The sequence below is a fragment of the Merops nubicus genome, unplaced genomic scaffold (assembly GCF_000691845.1).
Source record: "Merops nubicus isolate BGI_N331 unplaced genomic scaffold, ASM69184v1 scaffold13401, whole genome shotgun sequence".
NCBI classification, from domain to species: domain Eukaryota; kingdom Metazoa; phylum Chordata; class Aves; order Coraciiformes; family Meropidae; genus Merops; species Merops nubicus.
In genome coordinates this window covers 22,357-38,025 of record NW_008589103.1, presented here as the reverse complement: position 1 = coordinate 38,025, position 15,669 = coordinate 22,357, and the positions used below count along the sequence as shown (strand labels likewise).

The following is a 15,669-nucleotide window of genomic DNA, read 5'->3' as shown; positions in this document are numbered from 1 at the left end:
TTAGAAGCTTGCATTCTTTTAGCCTTAACTTAATAAAAATTCACCTCTCATTGCCAGAGAGCCTCATCTGCCTGCATGGTCCAGGGACCAACTCTCAGCATGTAATTTGTATCTTTTCCCTTGGCAGGATGCTGGGAAGCAGAGGTGGAACACTGAATTACCTTCTAAAACTTACCAAGTTCAAAGTGATTTGCATTGGTTAGGAACTCTGGCAAGTAGAAGAATTCAGGGATGAGTTCCCTCACATCGCTCATGTTGTCTCTTGATGCCGATTCCCACGTGCTCTTGACACTGTGAAACATCCTGTCTGCAACATCAAAACTTCCACCCTGTGAAGTGGAGACAGACAAAAAGACTGCAGTGGGAATATTCTGTTAAATGGAAAGCAGATGAAGAACCATAGCCAGTTCTGCAACAATCACCTTATTACATGTTTGATTAAGTGATATCTCAAGATCTGTCCCAGATCTATTAATTAATCTTATATTAGGGGATGTCTTAGTTCTAATTTGTAGATATGTAGGTTGGGAATACCATAAAGCTTGGAGTCTTAGCATAGTTTGCAATAACAGAAGGAAGCATAAATAATCACAGGCAGCCTGAGAATATCAGTATACCCATTATTAATGCTTCTGAAGGCAATTAATTCCATTCATTGCAAAGTGATTTGCAAGCTTTGGACACAACTTCAGTGTTTTCACTTCACAGAATCAGAATCACAGAATGCTAGGGGTTGGAAGGGACTTCCAGAGATCATGGAGTCCAACCCCCCTGCCAGAGCAGGTCCATCTAGTCTAGGGCAGGTCACACAGGAACGCATCCAGACAGGTCTTAAAAGTCTCCAAGGTAGGAGGCTCCACAACCTCCCTGGGGAGCCTGTTCCAGTGCTCTGGAACCCTTACAGTAAAGAAGTTCTTCCTCATGTTGAGGTGGAACTTCCTGTGCTCCAGCTGTAACCCACGCTTGGGTCAGTTGTGACCCAAGCAGTTGTGAACAATCTTATGTGCAAGTCTCCTGAGAAAACTCTTTGGGGAAGGCGGGAAGGGGAATGGGATACAACTGAAATAATATTAATCAGATCCAGAGATGCAGTCAAACAGGAAAGGCCCAGTGGGCAGGAGCCTACAGGGACTATTTATTCCTTATGGGAAAGAGGGACAGCATAAAGATGGGAAGAAAGGAAGAATGTTTGAGTCCCAAGCTGCATTGGTATGTAAAGCAGAAACAGCATCCTATCCTGAGAGCACTAGCACATGTCAATAAGAGTCAAACACTAGACAAAAGCAGCCTTAGTAGCTAGCCTAGGACATCCTTCTGAACTAAGGCCTCAAGGAGAAAGAAAATAATTTTTTTTAATCACTCAGTGAATGAAGGGTATATGCCTTACATAGGAACCATGTTTCCTACAGGATTTTCTAATGGGATTTCAAATAATAAACTTGAGATGCAGTCAGGTTCTGTCTGTGGCTGACCTCTTGGGAAAACCTGACAGCTTTTGGTCAGTTTACTCTCTGACTGTTGCATGTGCCAGATGAGGAGAATGCTTTACTTCTGCATAACAACAGTCAGCTGAAGCTTTGACTTGCAATCTATTGAATAGGAAAATAAAATCTAATCATTTTCATGCTCTAAGGATGGGATCCCACTCCCATGGAGCAGATTAAAATTTCCACATTGCTTTCTGATGGTAATAACCACTGCTCTTTTGACCCCTCGAGTACCTGTACACTTACAATACAACTCCTTCAAATCTACAAACTCTGCTAAGTTTAGGAACTGCAAGTCAAGGAATAACTTCTGCTGTATCTTTTGTTAGGGAGAAGGTATCCTCATGGATAAGATCTTAAAACACAAAAGTCAGTAAACCCTACATTTCTGAAGTCACGTCCCCTTTCTTGTCTTTTGAGATAAATTCCTATCAAAAGCCAACACATTCCAGGTGGAAAGACCCAATCCCTGCTTCTCGACATGAATTCTGACCAGGATTTTGGTCCGGTCTCATCTCTGAATGACAGTATGGTTCTGCTTTACCTCCTTGTTCTTCTCCCTTATACAACTGACAGCTGAAGCCTTCCCACACCCACTCAAGGGACTGAGTGAAAAAGTGGTTAATCACATGAGTAAGCCTAGTAGGAGTTAATCTCATGCACAAGGTCATCTTGTTCTTGATCATTATTAGGCAGGGACCCTTGGAGTCAAATTCAAATTGAAATTAAAACAGAGTAGAAGAAGAACTATAAATAAATCAATAGCTAACAAGTATCTCATTGAGGCATATTAAAGGGCTTTGTATATTTAATCTGCACAGAGCACACTGTGTCTGGTGGTGATTGATGCTTTTTCATCTTTTTTTGCAGCTTTTATGAGAGCTGATGGTAATCTCTTGAGAAACAATATGATTTGTAATAAAAAGATTACCTGTATTAAATAAAAATAATATATACATAGGAAATGCTGTTAGCGTGACAAATCTGGTTAAAGATATTACCACCACGAAAAAATGTGATTTTTTCCTTGGCTGTCTAATTCATTTTAGGGAAAAGTAATATCTTTAAAACTTAAGCCTGTATTATTTATAAAGGAAGCAATAACTGATTTTCCCATTTCCTATATTAATAAATTTATTTGCATATATTTATATCAGAATTAATGAGTTTTCTCTCTCTATGAATGCAAAAACTGCACTGAAAGGGAAAAAGAGAATCAAGAATTGCTTTATGCCTTTAGATTGCAAGTCGACAAACTCCTATGGCTTTTCTATAGCTAGACACAGTAAGGCTCTCTTTTCTCTCAGCAGAGGCCTTACATTGTCATCAGGAATAGTGGAAAAACATGCTTTTTAAAACTCTAGTTTGGCACGGTATATAAAAAGCAACTAGTCAAAGTGATCTCTTGCAAGAAGTTAGAACTTCCCATGTTTATAAAACTAAGCATCACTGATCCTTATTCGTGCTTTAAACTCCAAGTGTTTCTAAAAGATGTTTAGTGCAAAGACTTAGCACATGCCCAGAGATGCTAGGAAATAATTACCTGCAGACAGTGCTTAAATGACTGGTCAAGAGTCAGTGACAATGAAGAAGAACCCTATTCTCTGTAAGTACCTTTGAGAGATGAACGCCAGGAAGGAACATCACCCTGCTAGCTGACATGCAACAATGGAATAAGAATAAAAGAGGATAAAAGCTGAGCTGAATAAAAAGCCTCACTAATTATTGAGGGCATGAGGTCATAAAATGCCTTTCCAATGAAGGCACTAAACACAAAAACCATTGCTGCTTTTCTTGTGGTGCTGAGACCAATGTCTGAAAGGAATTCCAGGAGGTACTTGATTAAGGTGAAGTGGAAGGTACCATCCAACAACCATCTGATGAGCTAGTTTTTCATCCATACCAGTACGATGCAAAATGCATACACACTTTTCTCTAGGGACAAATCTCAATACACTTAGATAAAATGTGAAATAATAAGGTTTTGTAAATTCCCATACAGTTCCCTTAGTAACTTCCTTACTGCCTTCTTTTGCTGTCAGGTGCAAATCGATTCTTTGACTTGAGAAACAGGATGTTACACCAACATCAATTTTTCACAAGGGGTGTACCTAAGAAGTTGTGTTTCCTTATAATGTGCATTCTGCCTGGCAGTTTGCAGTTATAAGTATAGATTTTGTGCTTTTTAAGATGCTGAGAAGCTTTCACAGCTCCCAACTCAGCACCCCTCCAAGGTCTTAAGTTTTGGAGTACTCCTTTTCCAACCTGCTCTAGCCTTGATCATACAGTTCTCAGATCTGTGTTTGCCTGATTGCATGTTGCAGTTAGCAGTTCCTAAGCCACTATAGGACCAGTCACTTGGGGGAAATGACAGCAATGAGCTCAGCTAAATATGTAGCAATTTAAGAACAAAGGAATGAGAATAGAAGTTCAACAGTTTCAGTAGATCCACATCCAAACAAAATTTTGAGTAATTCAGATCTCAGCAGTCTCTGAAGATAACTATCCCCACAAAAATGGTGGCTGTCTGCTGATCCCCCATAAACACAGCCACAAAGCAGCTGCTTAGACTGGGAACTCGTTATGCATGAGAAGTGTGCCAGGGAGAAGCAGCAGCCTTTGCTGTTTACAAGAAATGACTGCTGCACAGACATTCATGACTGCAGCTAACATATGGCTCACAGAGTGCAATGGTAACCATTGCCTCAGGTGGTGCACTAGCCCATCAGCTACTGCTGATAAAAGCCAATATCATAGGGCCTATTACTTAATTAGCACAGTGCTTTATTTGTATAAATTCATTGGAAAAAAAAGAAGAAAGAAAAAAAAAGAAAAAAGCCCAGCATAACAGCAAAGCACTTGGAAAGCTACAGAAGGAATGGCCAGTCCTCACTATATGTACAGCAGTCATTGAGTGGAATATTCTGGCCTAGCTGTCTTCCTCACATCACTGCATAAGGATAGGTAGATCTCAGCAAGACACTCCTTAAAAAAAAAAACCCATACACTAGAGGACCTGCCCTCCTAGTAGACCCTGCTATAAATCAGCACAAATTAAAGAAATAAGGGTGATAACTGTCTACCACAGGCCAAGCGTTCATGCTTGAGCATCACCAACTGCCTGCTGAAGGCAGTCAAGAAATTTGATGCCTCTGTGTGCTGACCATCTGGGAAAGGGAAACACAAAGTTCACTTTCCATGAAATTCAATTCCATGCTGAATGCTTTTGGCACCATAAAACAGTGCCAAGTTCAGAACAAGCTAAAACAAAATATTCTTGGGAAGCACTGGATGTAGTCTCATTCCACTTCTCCTTCAGCGGGGTGATCCCATGATCCATATAATCCCCTATCCGCCAGAACCTGTGCATCCTCATGTGCTCTGGGACTGCTCTTTGTGCCACCACAGCCAGGTCCAAGTGCTTGCCTGTACCTGCATTACTCTATGGACACTTGGGCTTGGAATCACTACCATGAAAGTCTCATCTGCCTCAAAGTCAGAATCTTATGTTCAGACAGGTTGTAAAACATTGTCTAGGTGTTTACGTGCCTTGGGTCTCACAAAATGCATCACAGGACCAAAACAAAATAATCCTTCTCCATTAGGGAAAAAAAAAAAGATAAAAAGGATTGTCAAGCATCAGCCATGCTCCCATGAAGATATTTTCACTAAATTCAACAGACATAGCATAGAGCCTTCAGTGAGCCCAGAGTCTACACAGAATACATGGAAAATTTCAAATGAAGAAATCCTTGTTCATTACACAGCTACTATGCTGTGCTGCATGGTTCATAACAAGGCGTAGGAGGGGAGCTATCTTGGCCTCTTACCTGTAGAGAACAGAAGGTCTGGGTAAATGGCTCCATTCGGACCAGGTAAGACGCCACTATAATTGCTGATGAATAGTGAGTACAGTAATGGCATTGGGCTGACAGGTCTCCTGTAAATGGGATACAAATCAGATTCCAGTGCAAAATATCACCATTTCAAGCCCACAGCATCCAGATACTACAGTACAAGTAAATAGGGAGCAGGTCTGTAAAGCAGATGTGTTCAAGGTTCCATGAGCAAAAGCACAACTTGCATATTTGTGTTGAATGCGCACTTACTGCCATCTCTGTATGTTCTTTTTTTGCCTTGCACATTTCTTTTTCTGTAGAGTAAGACCTTTAACTTTCCAGACCATCCCTTTACACATTACTATCCAAAAAGTTCTTGATCTCCAGAGGACAACAGGATCAACATCCTGTTTCCTTTACTTAAAGTAGCTGCTAGCTAAGTTGTGTGCAGCAGCCTTCTTCATGCAGCTTAGCATGTAGAAGACAGCACAGTCTTTTCTAGGGAACATTGCTTTTTGCTGGAACTTCCCTTCCTGCCCAAGGGAAGAGAACAAAATGCAGCCATATGAGGCATGTAAGGCAGTGCTTGCAGGATTCATTTCTCCTTGAATCCTCAACCAGTTTGTACCCAGAAGTGAGAGGATCTCCTTGGCATGGTGCTTCCCGTAGCCACAGCTCTGCAAAGTTTTTGGGTGACCTTTTCTAAGTGATTCACCAGTATCCCCAAGGGCCTGAGAGGACTCAAGTCTCTGCTGGCTGTTAGTCTGCTAGAACACTCACTCACCCTCACTCTTCTCCACCTCATGGTAGCGCTGGATAAACTTGCGCTTCCTCTCAACAGTCTGTGCTCCCATGGGCTTTGACAGGTCCCGGAATGTGTGCGGATTAGTCAGGTTTAGAGTCTGAAAAGCAAGACCAGCAAAGGTGTAGGTTTTTAGATCCCTGAGTCTTAAACTTCCGAATTAGCTCAGTGACACTGGATAGGGGCGAGGCTGTGGTGGAAGCTTCGCCTACAACAGAAAGGTCACAGACTCAGCACTAAACCACCCACCTCCAGTACTTGGATGGGACTTTGAAAACAGCAGCAGAGTGTGCCACTGAAATGACAGCATGCACAAGGAGCTTCAAGAAAAAAGGACCTGGAAGGTTACAAATTGCTCTCAAGGCTTTTCTGTACAAACCTTGTCAAGGGTCACAGAAGCCTGTGCCTGCCCACCTCTCAAGCTGATGCAGCCTGCCTTTAACTACCTATGTATTCAACAGATGTTCACCCACCTCTCTGAGGTGGAACATGATCCTCTCAGCATGCTGATTTGAAGGTAAGGCAGATTATACAGAATCAGTACAGTTAAAAATTAATCTTAAATTTTGAACCCTTGGTCTACCCCCTCTGCTTCAATGGCATCATGCAACAAACCTTTGTATGGTCGCTACCATAGAAAGCACAGAACACCGCAGCAAGCACTGACCTTGGAGTGATAGTCAGCGAGGACCCATGGAAACACAGGATATTGCATATAATCATTGTAGCTGCGGCCAGCCAGTGTGTTCAGGTACATGAGGTAATCAAAGTTGCTGATCTCCCTCTTCTACCAAGGAAAGGAAACAAGCATTAAAATCTCCTAACTCCAATTCCTGAAAACCATGCCTCAAAGGCACCCTCAGAAGCCTGTGGCTCCCAGGCCCACGAGGACAAGAATTACAAACTGTGTAATCAGCCATCCGTCGCCGTTCAGATCAGTGCAATATCTCTTATACAACAATCCATTCAACAAAATCTGTCTTCATTTTGGCTCTTCTTTAGACAGGCCATTTGCATCTATCTATAATCATACAGCACTTCTATGCTGTATTTGTGTAACAGAGCACTTTTTCCCAATGTAAAAGTGGGCCAAATGCAGGCAATCTGTATATCAGAAAATCCTGCACAACTGCCTGTACAGAAGAGGCTGCACAAAGTGCTACATATAAACAAGAAGGTATAGGTTTCTCCACTGCGTCTTGGGTTACTGAGATCAGGGGTACAGGAAAGTAAATGCATCTCTCAGCTCTGCAAAACGTCTGGGGAAATGAGAAGTGCATTGATTTAGATGTACAGATGATCTGTGAACAGCCATTCAAGTAGGTGGCTCTCTTTGGTCTCAGTTTAAAAATGTGCATAAAAATCACACTTAATCTGCCAGACAGAAGCACCATGTGTTTCCCAGCAGGAGCAAAACCTCTGCAATAACCAGATGTAAATATTCTGCTTCTCTTGCCAATAACCTCACGTCCAGCAGCAAGAGAACATCTAGGGCCTTGAAGTACATACGTACACACACATAGCTGCATGCAGACACACAGGTGCTGAAATTCTTCACTTAACCATGTACAGCCAAGATTTAGCTTACCTGCCACTTCTGGAGCATTGTCTTTTCCCCTCCTGAGTGCTTCCTGTGTGGAACAAACACTTAATTGAGATAGCCTGCTCCATAGCAATAAGGGAAAGCATTGTCAAGTCCTAGAGACTAAATTGAGACAAGTGACAGCTTCTGGGTTAAATAAACTTTTGATTTGCTAGAGTAAAGAGGGGTACTGACAGGATACAATATAACTGGTGGCAGAAGATGCCTTTCCTTTTGAGTGTACAACTTTAATCTTAAGGTGCCAGCTCAGAGACAGGACTGCTAACGTCCTGAAGAGTGAGGAAGTCAGTTTAGCCATAGATTATAAAGCTCTACATTATATAAACATAAAGCACAGATTATAAAAACAAATATAGTAGGAATAACTAGCTACTATTTTGAACTTTTGTGCTCTGTATTGGATCACACTAGAAATCCATAAAGCTAGGCTTAAAACAGCCTGAAAGATCTAAATAAAACTCTGGAATGGTCTGTAATCATATAAATACAATTTTATTGAATTTTAAGTAGTAAATTCTTGTAAACTAGCTCTTATGATTATGAATCATTATTTTACTGCCTATTCACTCCTGGACCAATTAATAGTGTACATAAAGGAAAAAAAAAAAAAAACACTAAGGTTTACTCAGCACAGTATTTTATTCCTTGCTTAGGCACTCTCTTCAGAGAAAAATGTGTATCTGGGGGAAGGATTTTGCATAGCTTAAATAATAACCTATTCCATGAACAAACATGAAATTCAAGACCAATTCTAGCACCTGGTCTACAGCTCCTAAGCTTTGTTTGGTTCATTCTGCTAAGAATGTGAAACCTAACAATGATAGCTTGTGTTTATAGAAACGAGGCCATGTGAAAAGGTGTAACTCATATCTGATGTGGGAAAATAGGACCTTCACTCTTTGTACAAAAAATGGAATAGATTATATGATGGTCTAGTCTACACCATGTAAATCAGAGGAAACTCTGTTGACTAGAGAATAGCTATGGATGGTGCTTTGTGGCTCAAGAATGTAAGAATTATGAAGTAGAAAACAGGTATTGTGAGACCTTTACAGTCTAGCCCACTCATACTGCATGTAGATTTCAGAGCTTTGCCCCACTGGCCTTTGTAAGGTTTCCAACAGATATTTGGAATCTCAGAGAGACTATCTCAAAGGGAAGAAATAGGATCAGGATTCCTGGTATTATTTATATAATTATTATTATGGCCAAGTTAGAAAGCAGGGGAATTATGTGAAGTATAAACCTTCTCAATCCATCAGTCCTCCAATATTTAAAGTAGGAGCATTGTAAAACACTATACACAAGACCAAACTGGGCCAGTTTGTGTTTTATACAAACATACATAACATGTTGACTTGTGGGTGCCATGACCCTCTATTGGAACTCTTGCTCTGCTTGTCACAACTCTTAACCGGCTAATAAGGACTCTGCAAGGGTCAAAACTATTCTCTCTTCTGATTTTAGAAGCTGCTATATAACTGAAAGAGGTTGGTGAGTTCACCACGTTATGCAAATACAGGAGGCTAAATGTAGTCACTCCCCTGTAAGAGCCATCCTTCTGGGTCTTAGGGGACCAGGCAGGACGCCAAGTCCTCAGAGATTTGCAATTCTGCCTTCTTCCTTGTCTGCTCACAGGGGCTCAGAACATGAATTGCATTACAAGCAGCTCAAGCCTATTTCTCCCTTCTCCTAGGTAATCAATCAGCATTCCTCCAGCCAACACCACTCTACCCACCACAACAAAAGCTCAAAGTAGGTCAACTGCAGCTATTGAACCACTAATCAAGGGCTGGTTTGAAAAAGAAACAGAAGTGCTTTATAAATGTAAATAGCTAAACTTCAAGAGGGAGTAAAGTTATGTGAAGTCAACAGAAGTACCTACATATCTATCTATCTATAAATCCATTAGGCATTTGCAGGGAACTAGCCACAGCAGAAGCTAAGCATGATGTGTAATAATGATGATCCACAACTGGCTACATGATACATAAGTGATTTATTAATCCTTCTTCCATTAATATCAGACTATGATCTCACTTTGTGATAGCCAGTGCTCTCCATCTGCTAGATATAGGTGGACCTCAACCCATTTGGAGATTCATTGAAGATGAGATAATCTCAAAGGACAAGATTTTGTCCGCCATGAAATTTATAGAATTCCAATAAACTTAATACATTCTTAGACTTCACAAAGCTGCTTTCTTTTTTCTGTTTGCCGTCCACCCTCCAGGCTTCTTCAGTTTCCAAAACAGTGCCAAGGCTCTCCTAAACCCGCTTTTCTTAAAGAAGCTTTGCAATTACCAAAAATATTTTATGGAAAATTCCCTTTCTAGAAAGATACAACCTAGGCTGAAGTGCTACTGCTGCAAGAGGAAAGAAGACACCAAAAGGAATGTCAGCTTTCCCTGTGAAACAATCAAGTCTCCCTCAAACTCAGGAAAGTGTTAGGTTAGATTACTTTAGAGTAAAGGTACAGCATCCTCCTTGTTTGATTGTACCAGTTCATCTTCTGGGTATTCTTATTCTGTGCTCAAAGAATAGAGCTATAATAGAAAATCTATAAATAAGTACAGTATTGTTAAGTAGGGCTCCTTGAAGTAGGATGTCTTGAAAGGGCTAAGGAGTGAGGAAGGAATCTCCCTCATTTACAGAACATTGCACCGTGTGTATTCACAGGCTTAAACCAGACAACGGAATAACTTTTCCACTGTGGAAATGCTACACCCAGGCACACTTCAAGTCCTGAAAAATAATCAAGCAAATTCAATGTTGAGGTGAGCAGAATGCAATCTCCAGCCCTGGAATCAGGGAAGTGCAACAACATTACCAGCTTCTTTATGCCAATAATATTCAGGACTCATTATCAGCAAGAGAGGGACCTCAATGTTGCATCTCCTGTGAACAATACCTACCCCAAAACACACAGCTATTTCTCTTCCATAGTTCTTTCTTTCCAGGTACTATTTTGAAATTACTGCAACCAAAAGCTTAGACTTGGTAGCCCCAGTTGTAGTGACAAATTACAGTAAATTCACATGCTACAAAGGGAAATTGTTGTACCAACTGCACTTTTGAAGGACTATAGATAGATTAATATGAACTGCATCTCATATCCTCTCTGCTGCACTGCGGAATGAGCTTTCCCTCCTGTGTCCACATCCACCCAGTCTGGCATGTGCTAAGGATGGTATGACAGTTGCTGTGAGTTTTAACACACACACATAAACACACACAAATTTCTCACACTGTGTTACAGCCAAGTAAAATCAAATAGCTAAATGACTAAAAGGGACAGCTAAAGCAATGTTAGAAACTGACAAACAGCCTCTAACGAGGTCCAGATGCTTTTTCTTTCTGCATAATTTGAAATCCAACATTTCCAGGCACTGAATTCTGTTCAGTTCTTTCCCCCCAGCTTGAACTTGCATACTAGAACCAAGCATTATGCTAATGATCTCCAAGGACCCAGCGTTCCTGTTGCTTAGGAACAAAAGTTTCTCAGGCTGTGGAAGGAGAATTAAACAGAAAGACCCTGGACCTGAAGAAGTCCTTTTTGCCACTCCCCCTCCTCCTCACACCCCTCCCACACACTCACGCAAGCTTCTTGAAGGGCTTCCATTTTCTACCAGGGAAGTACGACTGAGAATTTGCAGGACTGTGAAAAGGAAATTGTCCTGTGCTCCCTGCTCACGTGTTTATTTACAGACTGAAAGAGTGACTCGTTACTCAATGAAGAGTGGACAGAGAACAACTGCACAGTAACAGAACATGAAGGCTCATCCCACACTACTGAAAAAAAAAACAAGCAGCTTATGACAACCTCACCTTCTAAGTCTTCCTAGCTGCTAGCCGGTAAGATCTTATGCAGGGGGGAAGCCTGACAGAATTGTTAAGATGAAACAATATTTTTGTTTAATCTTGGTGGTTTTGGTTTTATAAGCAAACTTGCACTATGTGATAGCACAGTGGCTCTGAAGTGATCTAGAAAAGTAAGAAAATTAAAGGAGAAAACCTTTCTCTATTTGCTCATGGCAGGATTTAGTCTAAACTTGCCTGTTAGTAAGAGACTGCATTTAAGATAGTGAATTAATCTCTCTTCCACAACAGCTTGTATCCAACAACAAAGAAATGGTAACAGGTTTGTAAGCAGGGAAATAAAAACCTACCCCATCTGGAACTGCTTGGCTTAATAAAAAATCATTTGCTATGTGAATGCTCTTTTTAAGCTTTATATCAAGGTCTTTCCATAGCAGGGAAATAAAAACCTACCCCATCTAGAACTGCTTGGCTTAATAAAAAATCATGTGCTATGTGAATGCTCATTTTAAGCTTTATATCAAAGTCTTTCCACAGGGGTATTTCGTGGGCGAGTTAGAACATGACACCTCACTGCCTTCCTGCCCTGAGAGGTGCAGGGCACACACAGCTCTACTGGGCTTGGCAACCCTTCTCTATATTACACAGAATTCCAGGAGGAAAGACAGAGGAAATTTTTCTCACAGACTAGTTCAAGATGGGATCAAGATGGTTCTGTGCAGCTTTGAGTGAAGTAGAAAGCAGCAAATCTATGGGATTAAAAGAACAGGCAGAACCACAGAGGAGGAGGCCCTGAAACACTCAGACCATGTCACAAGCAGAAGGTCTGTTCTACTCCTGCCAGCACTAGGCTCAAAAAGGAAGAAGAAAGGTTCAGATAGAAGAGATTGATTCATCAGGGTCCAAATCTGTATACTTCTAGGATCCTATCTCCTCCTTAGGATAGGCTTAGGCTACAGTGGGTCATGACTGGGCCCTGCGCAAGTGCTTAAGTGCAGATAAGGAATACTCTCCAATCCTCCCTTGCCTCAGGGAGACACTGACAGTCCTAGTTCTGATGCTCAAGGTGTGTTCCCCTCCTGCAGCTCCTAGCAACACTGCACCACAGGCAGCGTTATGCACTTGACACACATTTTCTATTCATTTCTCTATCAGGTCAGCCCCAAAGCTCTGAGCCTGTGAAATACTTCTAAAGCTCTGGGGTTAGCCCTGGACTTTCAAAAGCCCAAGCCAGAGTCAAGATTTTACCAAATGTGGATAAAAGGAGAAGTTCTCTAGTCAAGATCCTATTTAGTGAGACCTTACACACACAGAAATGCAGCACCCTCAACCCTGAAAAAAAGGCTTGCTAGCAACTCAGAGAGTGAATCTGGCAGTGGGGTGAGAGTTTAGAGAAAGTACAGAGTTCCCTCTTATCATCCTGATTTCTTAGGTACCAGGGCAGCACATGTACCTTTCCCTCTGCAACCCCAGGAGATGCACTGTAAGCATGAGATTGAAGAGGCATAATTAACATTTACAGCAAGGCAGGTTCCTGTGATTCCTGGCTTTTTAATATCAGTGCCTACAGAACTGGAGCCCTCTTATACAGAGCTAAAGAAAATGAGACATGGCTAAGTAAGCTCCATTATCTCTAGCTACAGCCCTGTGAAACACTGATAATTAGTTTACAAGAATGCAGAAACAAGAGTGCTATTCATCCTCTTCAAGTTGTCTGGTGCCCTGCAGTGTTTCTGTGGACCTCTAATGCTAATCCCTATTTTTGGGATTGCAAATGACCTTTTTCTAAGTTTGAAGTGCGGCTCCAACGTCTAACCCAAAGGAAGCAGCACTTGGAAAGGGTGAGCACTCCCTGGGGACTCACGTTTTCTTGATTGGTGCATCTTAGAAGTCCACAGTAGGATTTTAAAAAACCTGACTAAAGTAGGCAGTTAAATCTCTTTGAAGTCTGGGCATTACACAGTGCATTATAGAGAGGTCTGTCTCCAGAAAAGTTACACTGATCTGTCTGAACTTCCTAAAAGGTCCCTGTTCAAACTATCTAACAAGTTGGCAAGGGTTGTTGCCAGAGAAGTACCCACACCCGAAAGGTTGAGCCTTACCGTTATTCCTGAGGAGCCTCCAGCACTCAACCTTGTACACCAGGCTCCCTCTAGTGCTCCCAGGCATGCAGAGCACAGAGGGACACCAGCCCTGGGAACCACCATTAACAGACAGCTGCAGAACAGGCTGATTTTTTGGCTAGCTGGTATTTTTAAGAAATGAAACTATTTTGGATAAGTGTTCCCCTTTTGGATTTTAAATAAAAAGTAATAAAACAAAAATTAATAGGAACTGAAGAATTTTTTTTTCCTGAGAATTTTAAAGATGTTTAAAAAAACATTTAAAAAGCTATTATAATTTTTAACTTAGAAAAACAAAAAAGACTGTTTCTTTGAGGCTTCCTTTAGTTTTTATAAAGGCACACTTGGCTAAACAGTTTCAATGTCCAAAATTCACTGGATATTTCAGTCAACTCATCCAACACAAAATTAAAACAAAGAGAACGTTGTACCCAAAAGTCACTGTGTTCACATCAATTGCAGGAGGCAGAGAGTCTCTTTCTGGTAGTCGCACTCTGTGCACCAGTAAGGGACTGAACATGTTTTGTACCAGCAGCAGGGCCCTGGCATTACCTATGAGGCTGACCTTTATCTTCACAGCATTGCCAACAAGAATATTGCATCAAATCCTTAAAATGAGTGAGCTGTGATTAAGAAAAAAACCCTATTGTTTCAATCTACAGAACTTCCTACCCACTGCTGCACAATTTAGGCTAACATAAACAAAGGTGGAAAAAAGTACCTAATTTTTCCACTGTGGAGCACTTTGCTTCAGTTATCAGTCTACACTATGGAAAGAATAGCATTGGTATTGCCTCTGGGACACCGTAAGGTTAAATACAGCAGAGGGATATGCCTTCAGATATAATGGTAATATGGCCCTGTAAGTACTGGTGAGACAGAAATGTAGGAGTGACAGACACAGAAATATTTAAGAGTGTTTAAATATTTTTTTATAAAATAACAAGGATTCAATTTTCGAACACATCCTCAGGGCAAGACTGACCCCACTGTACTGCTTCCAGATTTTCTGAAGCATCTACCTCATTACAAAGCTCCCAGGAGGGTGGGTGGTAACTGGCAGAGATCCCCCTTGCTTTTGCATTATTTTTTACTACTGCATGTAATTGAAAAGGAACTGAAATGTCTTAGTTGTAGCCTGAGCTTCCCCTTCATGTATTTGCACATGATTAATGAGTAGCCAAAAAGCCTGAAGGGTTTGTAATGAAGCCTTTCTAATAGGGAAATGTATTGTAGACAAATCCATATTTTGTCCCAAACAATCATTCATCAAAGCTGCAGTTTGACTCTTCACAATTAAATGCCAGAGTACCCAGATCGTCCTGAGATTAGCCAGCTATAACCCATGCTCCTCTCTGCACTCTATCTGAGAGGAACATTGTCATCCATTTCTAGGGAATAAGCCTATTTCCTTTGTCACTAGCCATAATTAGCGGCTATATTGACCTTTGATTAGAGAGATAGGTTCCAACATGAGACTACAGCGGACTACTACTCATACAGATGAGAATTTGACAAAGCACACAGCACATGCTGAGCATCACCATGAGTCAAAAGCCTGATCAGAACACCTACATACTTTTTTGTTTTTGGAGGGCAGGGCACGATCACAGTGGAAGTTTATCTGTCCCACAGTATGGTTGGAAAGACAAGCTTAGAGTAGTGTGTGTCCTTGAAAGCACAGGCAACACATGACAAGGCCTGGTTTAATGTGTCATTAAGCAACACTGACAAGGGCCACCTGTTGCAGCCTGCACTGCAGGTGATGTATGAACTGCTAGCAGTTCTGGCAAATCTGGGAGCCCACTATATTCCTGTGGTCCCAATTAAAACAAGACTCTTAATCACTTGCTTTAAATATTTAATCTTTCAGTAGAGTCCGGAGCCCAGATCTCAGGCCTATTACACAAGATGTTTAGCCAACCTGACAACAGATACCAGGCCTGTAAAGAAGGCAACCCGTTGGTCTGGTAGAATAAGCACAATTTTGGGTAGC

General features: G+C 41.3%; 1 protein-coding gene across 1 annotated transcript in view; it reads right to left on the bottom strand.

Moving 5' to 3' along the window:
- WDFY4 (WDFY family member 4) overlaps positions 1–7,734 on the bottom strand; it is a 30,144-nt gene extending 22,410 nt beyond the window's left edge. The window contains exons 1-5 of the mRNA XM_008949478.1: positions 7,717–7,734; positions 6,796–6,915; positions 6,111–6,228; positions 5,318–5,427; positions 176–329 (exon numbers count right to left, since the gene is read on the bottom strand). Of these exons, the coding sequence (XP_008947726.1) occupies positions 176–329; positions 5,318–5,427; positions 6,111–6,228; positions 6,796–6,915; positions 7,717–7,734 (520 nt within the window). The remainder of the gene's footprint in view (positions 1–175; positions 330–5,317; positions 5,428–6,110; positions 6,229–6,795; positions 6,916–7,716) is intronic.
- Between the last annotated feature and the right edge of the window lie 7,935 nt (positions 7,735–15,669).